The 18177-nt window shown below is 46.1% G+C and overlaps 1 protein-coding gene across 15 annotated transcripts in view; it reads left to right on the top strand.

Annotated features, from left to right (window-relative positions):
- RREB1 (ras responsive element binding protein 1) overlaps nucleotides 1–18177 on the top strand; it is a 126908-nt gene that overhangs the window by 72598 nt on the left and 36133 nt on the right. For all 15 annotated transcript variants that reach the window (XM_081014610.1, XM_081014613.1, XM_081014599.1 and 12 more), the window contains 2 exons: nucleotides 7538–7627; nucleotides 8766–8929. In XM_081014610.1, coding sequence (XP_080870736.1) covers nucleotides 7538–7627; nucleotides 8766–8929 — 254 coding nt within the window. The remainder of the gene's footprint in view (nucleotides 1–7537; nucleotides 7628–8765; nucleotides 8930–18177) is intronic.

The following is an 18177-nucleotide window of genomic DNA, read 5'->3' on the forward strand; positions in this document are numbered from 1 at the left end:
GTTTTTTTAAATGCACTCTACCTCCCCACCCTTATACCCTTTCCACCCAAGACGTACACCTGATGCCTTTGTCACACATTACATGCACCCAACCCCTTCCCTGCAGTCAGCTAGATTTCCCTCGCAATAAACGTGGGTGGGTAGGTACCGGAGAAGGGAAACCTGAAAAGAGGAAGTGGCTGCTTTCCTGCATTCTGCCTCAGGGTCTTACTGCCCACCCTGCTCTGTTTCGTTGCTGTGTTTGCTCAAACGGAACAAAGAGCAGGGAAAGCCCCTCCCCTCCAGGCAGAGAGAGAGAGAGAGAGAGAGAGAGAGGCGCCCTCCACGAGTTGTCGAGCTTGGGCAACGGCTGCGCGGCCGACGGCGAGGCGCTAAGGCGCCGGCTCCCCAGGCTGCAGCGCTTGGCCAGGCGCTGCGCTTGCATGCCTGGCCGCGCCCAGCTCGCCTCAGCGCAGCGGAAAACAGAAGCAGTGGCGGAGACGACGACCCCCCACCCCAACCAAGCCTCGATTGCTTGTCCCTTCCCTCTGGACTCGCGCCCCCCCAAATGTTGCGCCCGGTGCGGCTGGCACCCCCCACGCTACGCCACTGGTATCCAATTCCCATTAGCATAAGGATTTCTGTTTGCATGGCAGGACTTCTCTCTCTGTGCCCCCTCTGTGCCCTCCCCAAATCTGCTCTGGGGGTTTGGTAGACACCCAGAACAAACATAGGGTGCACAGGGGAGAGGGAGTGCAAAATCCCATTGTTCACCCAAAAGTCCATGCGCCAGTTGGAAGCTCTTGGTTGGATACCACCCATTACATCACGAACTAATCTGAATGCTTTAATTTGCCTGTGATCAGAGATCAGTTTTCAGTATCATGAGCTGAAGAAAGAACACATCAAATGGTCAAATGTAACTGTCAAGCCATTCAATTTTTTAATTTAAAGACCTGCCACTGTATTCTAAAACCCTTATCTTCTCTATGTGAACCAGAAACAACAGCCCACTAGTTTGTTGGGATTAAAATAAAAACAAAAACGAATGCTGCAATTCTTATGAATCTTTTTTTAAGAGTTTGTGGCAGGACCAAAATTCCTTGGGAACTGAGTGCAGCTTGGCAAAGCATGTGTTTCCCGCCACTGAGCTGAGGTGGTGGGCTGGGATAGCTGGGATAGCAGGCTTGTTGCTTTTTGAATGTCTGATGTAGATTTTTTTCAGTTTCGTTGTTCTGTATGGGACAATGGCAATAAAGATTATTGTAACCCTGGATAACAAGAAATTTTTGATCCCAGAGATAGTCAGATTGTTGGATACTCCGCAAGGGACAATGACAATAAAGATATCGTATATCGTAGTATAACTCACAGAACACCGTGTGTGTTTGCATACCCTATCGGGGGCTTCTTAGCTTGATTCCTTCAGGGAGGACAAAATTTTGCAGCTCAGCTTTGGAACAGGGTGGGTGGTGAAGACCCTACTGTACAGCTGGCTGCTGCAAAAGCATGAAGGGTGGGTGGGTTGGCTGTGTGTCGTTTTTTGCTTGGAGCCACTGACCTTTTAATTCCACCAGCCGTTTCACTGGGCGCTGGATCAAGGGAGAAAATGTGACGGGATTAAGAGAGATACTTGCGCTATAAAAATAAATAAATAAGGGAGGAAGGCCAAGAATGGCTTTCCCTGTAGGTCAGCACAGAAGTTAGCTACTAATTAGGTTTTACTGTTGAAACCATCCTGTGATACCTAGACAGCATGCAAGCAAATGAGCCCCATTTTTTTTTCCTGGGGGAGCTACCCGCCAAGGCTGTTGCAGGTTGGGTGAAGTGTTTTCACCAAACAGCAGTCCCCTCTGTCTAATTGAAGGGAGTGGCAATTGCAAGATTGTGCATAGGAAATCTCTGGCATGGTGAGAGAAGTGGGAGCAGAGAGAGGGGGGGGGAGAACCGTGGATTGTTTGATTTCCGGCAATCAGTCTTACTGTGGTTGTTCTGGTACTATTGGTCATGTTGTGCGGATGCCTGATTATCGTCTTCCAAAGCAACTACTCTAGTCCAAACTTAAAAATGGAAAGCGTAATGCTGGTGGTCAACAAAAGAGGTTTAAAGACTGTCTCAAGGCAAATCTAAAAAAATGTAGTATAAACACCAACAACTGGGAAACACTGGCCTGCGAACGCTCCAGTTGGAGAACAGCCTTTACTAAAGGTGTCATGGACTTTGAAGACACTCAAACTCAGAACGCAAGGGAGAAACGTGCTAAGAGGAAGGCACGCTTGGCAAATCCACACCGTAATCAACTCCCACCCGGGAACCAATGTTCCCACTGTGGAAGGACATGTGGGTCCAGAATTGGCCTACATAGTCACTTACGGACTCATTGTTAAAACCGTGTTTATGGAAGACAGTTTTACTTGGCTACAAGTGATTGCCAAAGAAGAAAGAAGAAGAAGATTGGTCTTTATAGAAAAATGAAACCATTTTCTTAAGAAGCTGTGTGCCTTGGAAATACCAAGCAAAAGAGATGTTGGTGGCCTTCTAGGAGCTGCGTATACACTTTCTAAAAGTGTTTGGCTAGCCACTTCCATAGAATGTAGAACCAGACGAATTCCTGCCCCAAATATAGTAGGATTTTGGATTATTTGGGAGCTGCCTTTTGACTATTCTTCTGGCCAATTGACAGTAAAACATTTAGTCTTTAGCTCTTAAAAATCCACCGTATGTTGCATCACCTTTTCGTGGAAATAACTTTTTGGCCAAGGTTTCATTAGCCATTTTTATTTCTAGTTCCTTCATTAAGTGTGTGTTGTGACAGACGACTTAGTTTCTGGTTAGGATTATTATCCCATTGAAAATCACACCATGTTTCCTCCCCTCCTTTAATCTGTGTCACGAAATGGGGGCTCTTTTGACTCTTTCTAAAAAAGGGAAAGTAGAGTAACGTAACACAGAATGCCTAGAGAGATGTTTGCTGCTAGCGGAGGAGTGTCGGGTCACTTTAATAAAGTCAGAGTTGTTATCAAATTAGCTGGTACTTTTGTCTCTTAACTTGGGGAAGTACTCTTCCGTCATCGCAGAGCTGCATGTTAAAATTCTCTAGCCCAAGCTGGAGAAGTTATGCTAAACTGTTTGTGCTTGAGACTGGGTCAAACAAATCCTCTTCCTTGGACTGCTGCTCTCTTGTCTGGTTCACTGCTATTATGGTATGCAACCTGGACCCTGAGTGAGTGCTAGGAAGAGGTTTTTTGGGGTTGGGTTAATATTAAATCTGAAGGCTTGCACTAATCAACTCTGGCAGTGTCACACTGTGCATGTTGCTCTTTGCTTTCAAGGTGAGAAGTAATCGCCCTTTGTTGATTTGCCGATTTCAAAGGGGGCCATTGTCGAAAGCAAGGCTTCGAAACAATTAATAGCATTGCATTGAGAGATAGCTAGCTCCTTCCTCCAGCAAGGAGAACTGTAGCCTGATTTCAGAGAATAGCCCTGGGGATTAAGCACTGAAATGGTCAGCACAGCTGCAAGGATTTTCCTCCCAATATTGTTTGTGCTCTCGGCTCTGAGACAACATTTAACAGGGCTGCAGTAAAATTGGATCTGAAGGCTGTTCCTATAAACCAACACGAAAGGTCCTTGGGAGGAGCTGTGTGCAGGGGGCACAGGAGTGTTTGGATGGGAACATGGGCACGCACAGAGGTGCGTTGGGCAAAATATGCATCATAATAATAATGGCAGTCAAGGGGAGGTGGGTGTCTCCTGTTTCACACCCTTGAAATTCGTTAGGCAGCAGGGTTCAAGACCAGCGAAAAGAAATTGCTTTACCCAATGATCTTTAAGCTTCAGGGGACACGCAGCTAGAGGAAATGGCCAAGGCTGGAAATATAAATGGATTGAAGGAGGGGTGAGGAATCTTAATAACCATGCCCATAGTGGGTGGAGTCAGAGGCAAAAGGTGGGCGGAGCAGCTGTTGAGATACTACTTCTTCACAGTAGGCTGATCCTCTCACTGATGAAAGGAGCTGATTTACAACCACCCTTTTACTGAGTGGCAGTGATTTTCTTTGGAAAGAATAATTTTAAAAACCCCTGATACGTGAAAATAGCTTAATGCAAAACAAGATAGATGGAAATAGTTGGATGCATTTGTATATCAGTGTTATGGAATCTCATAGGAACAATGCAATGAGTCCAAATGGTCTCCGGGAGAGAACCCGGACCCCGAGCAACAACCACATCAGAAAACTTAGAGTTTTGTGATAACCTGTTAAATAGCAAATCGTTATGGCACGAGCTTCAGTGCTTCATCAGGTGCATTAAATGCTATCCTGAGCGGACATGTCTCTCTATATGCATGGTTGGAGAGGGAACAGCCTTCTCCAACATAATACCCACCAAATGTTGTTGACTCTCATCATCTCCAGCCATTACTTCTGCTGGCTGGTGCTAATGGGAATTGTAGTCCAAAACATATGCGCATAACATTCCTTGTGTGTCATTTCTGTGTCAAGATAATGCCAACTTGGGGTCTAAATTAATCCCCTTAGGGTGAAACTTACTCCTGAGATCCAATGGGCCCTGATAGCCCATTGAGATAGTAGATAGCTTTTGCACATGTGGCTGGACTACAACTTCCATCATCCCTAACTGCTGTCCATGTTGGCTGGGCCTGATGGGAGTTGTACTTCAAGAACACCATATTGGCTGTTCTTGATTTAGGTTGATGTTGTGGGGTCCAGACGCTTTTCCATTATCAAATCTTATTTTCTCTGTTAAACTAGTCATTTTGAAATTGGTAATAATTGCTAGGAATTCAAAGGGGATTTTCGGACCCCAATAACAGGTTGATAGGGAAGAAAAAGAGGACGATGAAGGCAGCTGGGTACCTGCAGTGCTATGTATAACATATGATGCAACTCTTAGACTTTCAGTGACTCTTGAAGCTTAAGCACTGGTTCAGCCTTGTCTTCAGAATGGAAATGATGTCCTTGTTCGTAATGGAGTAACGAAAGGAGAGTAGAGTTAGTAGAGAAGCAGGATTCTTTCGAAACAGGAGTGTTTGAACTTTACTGATAAGGCAGCCTTGTGTTTAGCAATCACCAGGTTCCTGTAGGCGACCAGGAGTTCTGTGCAGGTTGAGGAATCCAGGAATATCCTGCGCTCAACCAGTCTGCCTGTCTTGCCTTGCCTTTCCTTTTGCTAACTTGCCATGATGCTCGTAGTCTGTGTTCCCCTTCCTTGTACTGCCAGCAAGGAAACAAACACAGGTTACTAGCTTCTTGGCTGGCCAGTAGCTTTTATGGGCTTATATGCAAGCCTACAAGAAAGTGTGGGAAAGAAGTGCCCCGTTCTGTGGAATGGGGGAAAAAAATCATGTTGCCAGTTTTAAAACAATTGGGCAAGAGAAGACTTGGTTCAAGCCAAAAGTTCCCATTCTGTCCTTGGTTGGAAAGGCTGGTGTCTGACTCAGCCTCTCAAGGACATCCTTAAAAAACGAAAAGAAAACACAGGGTGTTCTTCTCTTACATGCGAGTAGATTCATTTTAATTTCTGATTGCAGCAGCTCTAAGGAAAGTGTCAATTATGCCTACATCCAGCCTCTTTATTTGAATGCAAATGCCACTCTTGCTCACCCTACCACCCAAAGGGCACGATGAGCTTATTTAGGATTTCCTTGCAGCTTTCAACAGTGAGACTAGATCTCCTTCCAAGGGAGGGAAACTTGGGATCCTCCAGGAAATGGGGCTTATTGCCAAGTGGGTGTGGCTCGTACTTGGGGCTACATGTGAAGACGATATTGGAATGGCTGGTGCTGAGGGTGGAAGCCTACTGCTTTGTCATAGAGGTGTGATGCAAAGCCTACACTTACGCCAGGGGTGTGTGGGCGACTAGTTCTCATGAAGCATCCTGTGGGCAACTTTTAAAAGAAAAGAAAGGGGGAAGATCTCTTCTGTTAGCACAAACATCCTGGCCAAGTTGTAGCTGGGGGAGTTGCAAACTGGCCAAACTTTCAGCTAGCTAAGGGAATTTATTTCTTCCTTGTACTATGTTGTAATTTTCTCTCTCCATCCCCCCAAAACTCCTTATTTTTAGCTGTTCCTATTTTTATTTAGTTCATAGCATTTCCTTTCCCCTTGTAGTCCCCCCTCCACCAATGTGAGGGATTATCGGAAGCTTATTGGAGGATCAAGAATGTTTGACAAGGTCGTTTGAATTAAGAGAGACAGCCAATCTCTCATCATTGAGCTTCCCTGCAGTGCACAATTGCAGGGGAATGTTGGGTGCGTTGTATGTGTGAGGGTGGCAACTGCCGGTAACCTATATGGATTGAGTTCCCCTTTGCAGTGGAGTGCAGCACACAAATAAAAGCAAAAATCAATTTCTCCCGTGCAGAGAGGAAACCTTGAAACCACCCCTGCACCCAATTCATAACCATAGATCCAGGTGCAAAGGGACCTGTGGTCCTCCGCTGGAGGAGAGGAGGAGCATAAAGAGAGAGACGGGGTGTCCCTGCTCTATGGGGGAGCTTCCTCACCTCTACCTTAAGTTTTTGGGGTGGAGAAACCGAGGTGTGCCATGTTACTTATTCAGATGCCATCTGGTGCAGTTCCAAGACAGGGCATTATGCATGTGTAGTGAAAGTGCATAGGGTGAGAGGATGTTTTCCTCCCTCTCTCAGAGAGCCAGTGTGGTGTAGTGGTTAAGAGCGGTAGTCTAGTAATCTGGGGAACCGGGTTCGATTCCCCGCTCCTCCACATGCAGCTGCTGGGTGACCTTGGGCTAGTCACACTTCTTTGAAGTCTCTCAGCCCCACTCACCTCACAGAGTGTTTGTTGTGGGGGAGGGAGGGAAAGGAGAATGTTAGCCGCTTTGAGACTCCTTAAAGGGAGTGAAAGGCGGGATATCAAATCCAAACTCTTCTTCTTCTTCTATAATGAAGCTAAATGGTTGTAGATTATAGGATAGGCAAAAGGAAGCTCATACTTCAAGCAGCACATTGCATGGAACTCTCTCCCTCAAGATACGGTAATAATGGGCAACCATAATGGCCAACCGGTTTGGATGGCTTAGAAAGGACTTTAAATAAATTCGTGGAGGGTAAAGTTTATCGGTGGCTGTTTTACTAGCCATGAAGGCTGTGGGCTATTTCAAGGATCATACCCCTGAAAGCTACTCCCTAAACAACAACTGTTGGGAGGTGTGCATTGCCGTCATGTCTTAGCTTTTGGGTTTCCCAAAAACCCATCTGGTTGTCCACTGGGTTGGATTGGGTAGACTTCTGGCTGGGTAGACCTAATGTTTGATGAAGGATTAGGTTCTAGCCAACACCCTGCACCACACTCAATTTCACTGACTCAGACTGTGATTTCAAATTTCTTTTTCTAAAAAGGGTATTGTTTAGAATAATTTCCTATGTAAATTTATGTTTTGTTGCCGCATATGCATTCTCTGCATGAATGGGCGAGGGATAAAAACCTCAAGTCTGTAAATTTTTAATTACTTTTAAAATGTGTGTTATGATCGATCTCTTATTTAAAAAATTTAAATAATATTTTGTATGCAGGAAACAAAAGATGACAAGTCTTCCTATACCTGCCCTCTTTGTGAAAAGATTTGCACTACTCAGCATCAGTTGACAATGCATATTCGTCAGGTAAGCCGTGACTTTTAAAAAACTTTTTTTAAAAAAACGTTGAAGGTGTCTTCCTTGGAGACAAACAGCTGTCAGTACAATAAAATACACAGACATTATAGTAGGCTATCAGCTTGTTTCCTTATGCTTTCTTCCCTCACTCCCTCATCTGTACTTTTGCATTTATTGTCCTTCCTATATTTTTTTGCCACTTCTTAAGGTTTCCTTCCCCCTTCGGTAGTATAGTTAAATAATCAGAGGTTTTACAAAGCTACTCTGCCATGGAAGAAATGGTCTGTAGTTTCAGCATAAGCCTTTCAGGTCCCAAGCTAATTTAGCCAATTTGGTGCTTTTCACAGTTTGGATACGGCATACCTATACCTCCCTGACCCACCCCATTTCTGCCAGTGTCTAGTGGGGCTTCAGGTGACATAAGCATCGTTTGCCTATGTACCTTGTTTCTCCACCAGCAGAGATGCACCTAGGTCATGTGCTAAAAAGCCCCATAGCCAACTTTTCGGGGAGTATAAAATTGCACCATAACCCAGATACGCTGTGCTAATTTTTTTAAAAATATATCTTTATTAATTTAAAATAAATACATTTATGAAAAACAGACATACATACAAGTAAACAAACATACAATCAAACAAACAAGTAACAGAATAATCAAACCACCACACTATAAGATAGAAGAACATTAATATAATGATCATCATATATACTTCTGGTATTGAACACAATTATAAAATTTATAGAAAAGAAATTTAAAACTGACTTCCATTTAATCTCACTGTACTTTGTCTATCCATTACTTTATATACCGCACAGTTACATATTTCTTCTATATTTTCTTTTTACCTCCCAACAAACATAGATTTATACAATACAGGGATCAGTCTAATTCTGCCAAGATGTTTCCTTTTATTCCATAGTTTTCTAAATATTCTTTAAAGATTCTCCAGTCCTTATAGACTTTTTGTTTTGGTTGGCCTCTTACTCTTCCTGTCTCTTTCGCTAGCTGCAGATATGCCATGCTAATTTTAAATGCATTGCATTAAACCTTCTTAGATGATGATGATGATGGTTGCAGTTGACTGACATGTCCTTGAAGCTGCACAGGAAGAACTCAAAACCAACAATCTGTTGCTTTCTTTAGCATAACACGGACACTGGAGGGACAGACCATTCCTGCAGCATCTGTGGAAAGTCTCTGAGCTCTGCAAGCTCCCTCGACCGCCACATGCTAGTCCATTCTGGCGAAAGGCCTTACAAATGTTCGGTGTGTGACCAGTCCTTCACCACCAATGGAAACATGCACAGGTGAGAGCTGGCCATGAGGTGACAGTGTGGGAAAAGGTTGATAAATGTGAGAGTGTATGTTGGTGACCATTTACTGCATGCCCTGTTCCACCTGAGGGCCGCAATCCAAAGAATCCCATCTTTTTGGCATCTGTAGCCTCCTTCCAGCAGCATCTTGCATTTGTCCCTTAGAATCATAGTCGTATAATCATAGAGTTGGAAGGGCTATCTAGTCCAACCCCCTGCAATGCAGGAATGGACAGTGTGTTTGGTGGTAGAGATTTGAAAACTCTACATACATCTGTTTGTGATGCCCATGGATCGTGGCGCTTTTCTCCAACAAGTTTCCTAGTACAGTGGTACCTCGGGTTAAGTACTAAATTCGTTTCGGAGGTCCGTATATAACCTGAAACTGTTCTTAACCTGAAGCACCACTTTAGCTAATGGGGCCTCCTGCTGCTGCTGTGCCACTGGAGCACGATTTCTGTTCTCATCCTGAAGCAAAGTTTTTAACCTGAAGCACTATTTCTGGGTTAGTGGAGTCTGTAACCTGAAGCGTATGTAACCTGAAGTATATGTAACCCGAGGTACCACTGTACCAATAATTTACTAATACTCAACGAGGTTCTTGTCATTTTTGGAAGCCAGCTAAAAATACAGTCATACCTTGGTTCGCAAACGCCTTGCGAGTCGAACGTTTTGGGTCCCGAATGCCGCGAACTCAGAAGTGAGTGTTCCGGTTTGCAAACATTCTTTGAAACCTGAACGTCCGGCGCAACTTCCGCGGCTTCCAGTTGGCTACAGGAGCTTCCTGCAGACAATCGGAAGCCGCGCCTTGGTTTCCCAACGTTTTGGAAGTCAAACGGACTTCCAGAACGGATTCTGTTCAACTTCTGAGGTACCACTGCACTAAAATACTGCCCCTCTAAAGGCGTCCCTAATTTGTGCTTGATTTGTATGTTGCATCGTAAATACTCCTGAAATGTGTTGCTGCTAAATGACAATTTTTTTAAAAATGGGCAGTTTTATAAGACTTCAGTCCTATGCATATACTTGTGGAGTGGGGGTGGGGAGTAAATACCAGTGAACTACGGTGGGGCTTCACTTCCAGGTAATCACACGTAGTTAATAAGCCTACGCAAAAGAGAATCCATAGGAATTGTGAAGGGTGGAAGACATGGGTAGGCAAACTAAGGCCCAGGGGCCGGATATGGCCCAATCGCTTTCTAAATCCGGCCCGCGGATGGTCTGGGAATCAGTGTGTTTTTACATGAGTAGAATGTGTGCTTTTATTTAAAATGCATCTCTAATAATAATAATAATAATAATAATAATAATAATAATAAATTTTATTTATATCCCGTCCTCCCCATCTGAAGCCGGGCTCAGGGCGGCTAACAACAATCAAATAATCAAACAATCAAATAAGCCAACATTCTAAAAACATTTCATTATAAAAATTAATTAAAATCAAATTAATGGCAACCGTTAAGCAAAATTCTGTGCAGGTTGCCAGAGGAGGGAGTCAGGCTGCGCCCTGACCAAAGGCCTGGTGGAACAACTCTGTCTTGCAGGCCCTGCGGAAAGATGTCAGGTTCCGCAGGGCCCTAGTCTCTTGTGACAGTGTGTTCCAACAGATTGGCGCCGCAGCCGAGAAAGCCCTGGCTCTAGTTGAGGCCAGCCTAACCTCTCTGAGGCCTGGGACCTTCAGGATGTTTTTATTTGCAGACCATAGGTTCCTCTATGGGGCATACCAGGAGAGGCGGTCCCGTAGGTACGAGGGTCCTAGGCCGTATAGGGCTTTAAAGGTTAAAACCAGCATCTTAAACCTGATCCTGTACTCCACTGGGAGCCAGTGCAGCTGGTATAGTACCGGATGAATGTGATCTTGCAGCGAAGACCCCATAAGGAGTCTCGCCGCGGCATTCTGCACCCGCTGGAGTTTCTGGGTCAGTCCCAAGGGCAACCCCACGTAGAGCGAGTTACAATAATCCAGTCTGGAGGTGACCGTCGCGTGGATCACAGTGGCTAGGTCAGGGCGAGAGAGATAAGGGGCCAACTGCTTAGCTTGGCGGAGATGAAAACATGCCGCCTTTGTTATAGCTGTAATCTGCGCCTCCATAGAGAGGGAGGTATCGAAGATTACACCCAAACTCTTAACGGACGGTGCTGGTGCAGTTAGAAACCGGGCGGTAATTGGATAGATCTAAGGGATCTAATGATGTTTTCTTTAAGAGCGGGCGCACCACTGCCTCCTTCAATTCCCCTGGGAATATCCCGGTGCCAAGGAACAAATTGATGATATCCCCCAGGGGGGCCCTCACCTCGTCTGGACACGCTCTAATCAGCCAAGACGGGCACGGGTCAAGAGGACAGGTGGTGGGCTTTCCAGCTCGGAGGAGTCTGTCCACATCGGCTGGGGATATCCGGTCAAAGTGGTCCAATACTGGACCCGAGGACAGTCGAGGGGCCTCCAGTTCCTTTATTGTATCCAAATTGGCAGGGAGGTCATGGCGGAGCAACAGGACCTTCTCCGCAAAATAGCTCGCAAATGCCTCACAGCTGTGTGTCAGACTGTTATTTAAATTTGGCTGTCCTTCAAGGGACGTTAAAGACCTAATTATACTAAATAATTGCGCCGGGCGAGAGCTAGTGGATGCAATGGAGGCCGAGAAGTAAGACTTCTTAGCGGCCTTCACTGCCATCTCGTAGGTTTTCATAAAAACCCTATAAGATGTTCTTGAGGCTCCGTCACGGGCACCCCACCATACTCGCTCTAGCCGTCTGAGGTCCCGCTTCATTTTCCGAAGCTCCTCGGTAAACCAGGGAGCCCGGTTTCTGCGGGGTCGCAGAGGGCGCTTAGGTGCGATCTCATCGATGGCTGCCAGGAGCTGGATATTCCAGCCCTCAACAAGCTCAGTCAATGAGTCACCAGGGGGAGCAAGGTCCTGCAAGGCTTGACGGAATCTATCAGGGTCCATCAGCCTCTGCGGGCGAGCCCAAATCAGCTCGCCACCTAAGCAGGGTGGGGGTGGAAAGTCAATCCTGGCTTTCAGAGCGTAGTGATCAGACCATGGCACCTTCATCGAAGGAGACATGATCACATCTATACCGGCGCCAAAGATCAAATCCAGCGTGTGGCCTGCTTGATGTGTGGGGCCCGAAACAAACTGGGAGAGCCCTAGTATCGCCATGGAAGACACCAGGTCCAGAGCCTGTGAGGAGGGAGTGGCATCAGCATGGATGTTGAAGCCCCCCAATACCAATAGGTTAGGGAACTCCAAGGCCCAGCCAGCCACCGCCTCCAGCAGGCCTGACAGGGTGGCTGCTGGTGCGCTAGGTGGCCGGTACACCAGCCAGACAGCCAAGCTCTCCTCGGAGCCCCACACTAGGCCAACACATTCAATGCCGGGGATCGATGGCGAAGGTAGAGCCCTGAAAGAACAATCTTCCCGGATTAATAATGCCACCCCTCCCCCCGGCCCACAGTCCGTGACTGGTGGAGGACGGAGAAACCCGGGGGCGCCATCTCTCGTAAGGTAACAGTTTCCCCTTCGCGCACCCAGGTCTTCGTCACACAAGCCAGGTCGACCCACTGCGAGGTAAAGAAATCTCGCAGAGTGGCGGTTTTGTTGCCTATAGACCTGGCATTGCACAACACCATTGACGGAGGTGAGTGATCCTTGCTCACCCTACCCTTGTCCCTCGGGATGGGGCGCAGATTGGAAGGGGTACGAGCATATTCGTATCTCGATCCCCTTCACCTATAACGTCTGCCCCCACCGCCATACCTCCCTTGCCCCTCCATGGTAGCAATCCCAAGCCTCATACAAGCCTCCATTTACAAAATAGAAAAACAAAACAAACCAAAAACAATTATACCTAAACAAAACCAATCCCCACTCCAAACCACAATAAAACGGAACAAAATAAAAATACATAGATAAAAAACACTGGTCACGGTGGTACAACAAAGTAAAAAGTAAAAACACCTTTAAAACACTTTAAAATATATAAAAACATTTTTAACATTTGCTGCAGCAGCACCATTGTCCTTAAAACTGTAGCGGAGGTGAGTCTGGGCCCCGCCCCCTAGGCCAGGTGGAATTAGCCTGAGGAGGGAGCGGCCTTCCCCAACACTCACGGTGCAGCAGCAGCAGCCGGGTTATTTGTGGGTTTTTATTCTCTGGGTTATTTGTGGGGCATAGGAATTCGTTCATTCCCCCCCCCCCCAAAAAAAATATATAGTCCGGCCCCTCACAAGGTCTGAGGGACAGTGGACCGGCCCCCTGCTGAAAAAGTTTGCTGACCCCTGGTAATGGATGTTTCCTGTTGAGGCCCAACTCTGAATCATGTGAAAGAGCCATGCTGGACTCTTCAGAATCTATTGTCGTTTTCGTTCCTGATGCTTTCATGTAGTTGCCAGGAGGAGGAGTGACTTGGATTGGTAAAACTGGCACTGTCCCCCGCCCCCCCGCCCCACCCCTCCATGGCTGATAGCAAGGTTTGCAGGCGAGTGGGATTTCAATAGTGAACTAGAGCAGAGAGAAGTTGTTAACACCTCTTGCATCACAGCTGTAATACACATAAAGTTTGGTACTCTGTGCAAGGAGGAGTATGAAATGAGATAGGGATCTTTGTAAACCGATTGCTAATCACAGAGCGGTTTGCATTAACTTCGTGTCTCTAGGCAGATCTTCAGATGTGAGCTTTAAAGCACAAATTTCTAGCGAGGCAAGCCCAGAGGGGAGGGTGATTTCCCTGCCACCCACCCCCTCAAGTGTTTTATAGGTCGCTCTGTTTCCCAGGATGATCTTACTCTATGCTAAAGAGCCGAGATGCATTCCCAGTGATGCAAAATGAAATGCGTGCAGATGCAGCTTGAAACAGAGGCAGATGCTTTATTTGCACACAAGAATTCTCAATTATTTTTTTTTTTGAATTAGATGCTTTTTTTTTTTTTTGGCCAGGTAGAGGGGTGCAATGCCAGAATGAGGGAGAGACCGATAAGTGAGCAGCGGATGACCTTTTTCAGGCTGGTGGCCATGTACTTTCATCAGGAGCCTTTTGGGTGCCATGCGGTGCTAGTTTGCACAGCCGAATGCAACATTGGGCAAAGCAATGAATGTGATTCTTTTGTACAGTGGGCAAGCCCTTTATCCTCCCCGCCCCTCACACAACCCTTTTCATCTTCTATCCAGGCAAGGAAGAGGCAGTATTACAGTTCAGGTGACACATTTAAGCCAGGCAATGTCACTCAAGGAGGAGAGTGTGTGGCAGAGTTGATCAGGGGCAGAGTTGATCAGAAGCACAGTTTGAGGAGCGGGGTCAGCCCTGAGGAGGGTGCACGGCCTTCAGAGGAACACTGAGGGCCAGGTGTAAAAGGCTGGAGGCCCCTGGGACTGAGATGTCTCCCCACCAACTCTAGCAGTACTTTTCTTTATGAAGGAAGCACACAGAATTTGACATAATCAAATGCGTTCTTCTAGCAAGCTCTCAGATATGTCTACGCGCCATATAGCCTCCTGGCATCTTGGTTTCTTAAGAACGTCTAGTCAGATGCCTTCAGGAAACCTTCCAGCAAGGTGCTAAGGCAGCAGTGTGTCCCTGCTTAACATTCAGAGGTGTGCTTCTCTTGCACATGGAGGTTCTCTTTAGCTGTCCTTGGCTAATTACTTTTGCTTTTCCTACTCCATGAATTCGTCTAGTCCATCCTCCTCCAACCAGGTGCTTCCAGGAATACAATTCCTACCATCCTTACCATGGACCATTCTGGCTAGGGCTAAGGGGAGCTACAGTTCAACAACCCCTGGAAGAGAGCCTGGCATGGGAAAGCTGGTTTAATCTATCCTAAAGCCACATAGACAGTGGATGTTGCTGTGCTGTATAGTCGTTCAAGGAGCAAACCACGGTGTTGGTATTCCATCGCTCTCCTTAATACTTTTCCATGCACTGACCCTGCAAAATAGTGTCAGGTTGACCATGCATCTTCATGGCTCTTCCCTATCTTTCAGTTTAATGTTATGCAGAAGCCCAATATAAGAGAGGGGCAGCAATGATGCGTTTGCAGAGCCACTTCGGCGAGCTGTGCACCTCGGGAGACAATGAGCATAGAATTTATGTTGACACCACTTGCCATATCTCTCTGCTCTGCAGGGCTGCCCATTCAGATTTGCTGAGATGTGTGCCTTAGGTAGGATCTTGGTAAAATGGTCACTTCCTTGCTCCAATGCACTTAGCTACTGTGTCCTAGCTCTTTGCACAAACCAAGCACTTTTTATCCCAACACCCCATGCTGCTGCTTCCTCGGTCACATGGGCAGAATCCTGCAGCTTCAGTTATCTGACACGTGCTCACTCCTGATCGGAGAAACAAGAAGAACGTAACTTAAACACTGCTCATCTCCCATGCCTCTTTCCCAAGACACATGTTGCCAACTCCCTAGAGACTATATATGAAAAAGAGAAGAGGCCCAGAGAGGAGGAGATGTCTTAACTGCTTCCCTAAATGCCTTACCTTGTGCAATCCTTGTGCTATTCTTTTTTTAAAAAAACAACAACAGATTTGCTGAGGCTTAGTGTGAAAGTTCCAAATAAGCTATTGACACCCCCCTCCCCAATTCCTTCCCCATTTAAAACTTGAGACGCCTGTGGAATTCTGGTCAGGTCCAGAGGGCAGCGCTGGAGGTGCTCACATGCTCCATTGATAAAAGTAAATACGAACTTAATACGTGCAGGTTTGCAGTTTCCTTCTCGAGTCAAAAACCGGTGCCAGAAGACATCCCATTCCCTTGAGAAAACAGTGAGCTTATCCTGAATCAAGCAAAGGTGGGGCTCTTTGGGCTGAAATGTTTCAAGTTGCTGCACTTGAGTCATATCTGCAAGGGCATGCCTTGTGCCACGCATGTTAATAACATGCCTAGATTTCTTTTCCAAGAAAAAAACAACCCATTCCAAATTGTAGTTCCTTCAACCATTTTTGCTCAACTTCCCCAACTTACTTTCCCTGCAGGTGTCCCCTGTTGCCCTATCCTAGTTGCATCTTGTGTCATTGTCCCAAAATACAATGTGTGTTTCAAACATAACAGCTTGGATATTAATTCCATCTTCTTGGAGGCTTTGCTTGCAAGGTAACAGGCCACAGGAGAGAAGGCATTGACATTGATTAATGATGCATTAACTTCTATTAACAAGGCAGGTTTGCAAAGTGAGGGCCTTCTGGGGTTGGTAGCTATCTGCCAGGGTGAAACGTGTGTACCTTGGACAAAACCACATCTATCATTCCATCACCCCCACCTTCATCATGCTTAAGTGGTTAGGGTAGATCCCCCTTTTCCTCCAGCATTGTAGACTTTTTGCTTTTTTAAAATCTAATTCTCTAAAATAAGAGTATTTAAAAGGTGAGCTGCGTAGGGGGGTGGGATTGGATTCCCCATACTCCTATAGTCCAATGGTACCAATTACGTTGGGTCTATTCCTCACTCTCTTTAGGGAGATGCTCCACTGGAGATGCTCTAGCTCTAGATTGCCTGCATCATTCAAGGGCTTGGATTAGGTGGCTTTCAATTCTGATGCTTCTCTGAACCTGCAAACTCAAATGATCACATTTAAGAGGCAGGGGTCCCCGTCCCCCGACAAAAAGAGAGACAGACAAAGTTTCAGTCTTTTGTACATGGTACATCTTCTGAACTTTTCCTTCCTATGCCTAATCCTAATAAAAGGCAAACTGGTTTAGACACGATCTTGCTGATAGCATCTTCCTGAAGTGCCTGTTTGTTTTCTCACCTGGATGGTCTAGTTTCTGTTGTCAGCCTTAAAGATAAAGCCTCAAAGGGCACACGGAAGTTTTCCTGCCCAAACCTCTTCGTAATGAAACGGGAGTGTGATTTCAGTGGGGCTTGCGCCGGAGAACATGGGTTCCTCCCATGAGCTTCTCTTGAATTGCTCATAGCTTCTGCCCCTTTGTTGTCACCCTTGGGTCTAAATTTCCCTGTTGTGCCAATTCTGCAGGACAGAGCTTGAACAGAATGTCCTTCAACAAGCTGCCCTACTTATTTTGGACTGGACTCTTCAATTACACTTCACCTTGCACTTTAACCTCCCTTTAAGTACCTGTTTACCAACACAGCTTATTAAATAAATGGCAGGAGTCCTAGCTGCATGGTGTTCTCTACAGATGACGGCTGACTCCAGCTCCTATCAGCCTCAGCCAGCATGACCTGTGGTTAGAATTTGGGAACTGTAGTTCCATATCTGGAGGGTTACAGGTTCCCCACCACTGCCTTAGCCATTAGGCTGGCATAGCAGCAGTCATTGGCTCTTCTGTGCAGAAGTCCTGAGCCATGAATTCAGGGAGGCAGGAAGTAATAGTGCAGAAGAAATTATCCTCAGCATTGCATATTGATGGAAGCAGCCCTCATCCCTAGAGCCTGGCACAAGTCTGTTCCAGCATATTAGAGATGCAAGAGAAGGGGGCGATTGACTGCAGGTTCCGTCACATGATGTGGAGCAGGGTTCTGTGGCTCATCCACACTTGCTCACTAGAATGTGGCCTGTGGACTGACCTTTGCATGTTGAGAAATCAGGCTTATAGATTTCCTCAGATTGCATGGCGTAAGACTGCATAGCTCGGTAGCAGGGGACAGGTTTGCATCCTGCAGTTCCCAAATCCAATCCCAGGCTCAGCTCCTGTTCAGAAGAATCAGGTGATGGCAAGGTGATGGGAAAGACTGCTGGCTGAGACCCTGGAGACGACCTGCCAGTCAGAATGCAAAATGCCAAACTAGATAGGCAATTAGTTCAACCTGAGATAAGATAACTTCTGCCAATATTCTTCTGGGTTATATTAGGTTTTGAAGGGGTGTGTGTGTGACAACAACCTGAGCTCACTTTTAAAACTCTTCACACTGGTGAGATGGATACTATAATGTGATTTCTTTCCTTGTGTGGATTGGTCTTTGGTCCCCTCTGCTTGCACCATAACAACGTAATCTGTAGAAGCTTTGTTTTCCAAACCATTCTATTCATACCTATATTTTTGAATATCTGCATATGTTATGCTTTGAGTCTCCTTAAGTAATTTCAGAGGCAGAAGAAATAAATATGGTTTTGGTGTCCGAATTAGTGCATTTAAACCAAACAGAGCACATGAGCTGCCACAAAGCAAGTTTGTGCTGCTCTCAGGCACTACGCATGAGAATCCTAAGAATGCAGTTTACAACGATCAAGGTTGTGGAGATAAGCCTGGAGGCCTGGTAGTGATTCTTGATG

The sequence above is a fragment of the Podarcis pityusensis genome (assembly GCF_964106645.2).
Source record: "Podarcis pityusensis genome assembly, chromosome: 7".
NCBI classification, from domain to species: Eukaryota; Metazoa; Chordata; class Lepidosauria; order Squamata; family Lacertidae; genus Podarcis; species Podarcis pityusensis.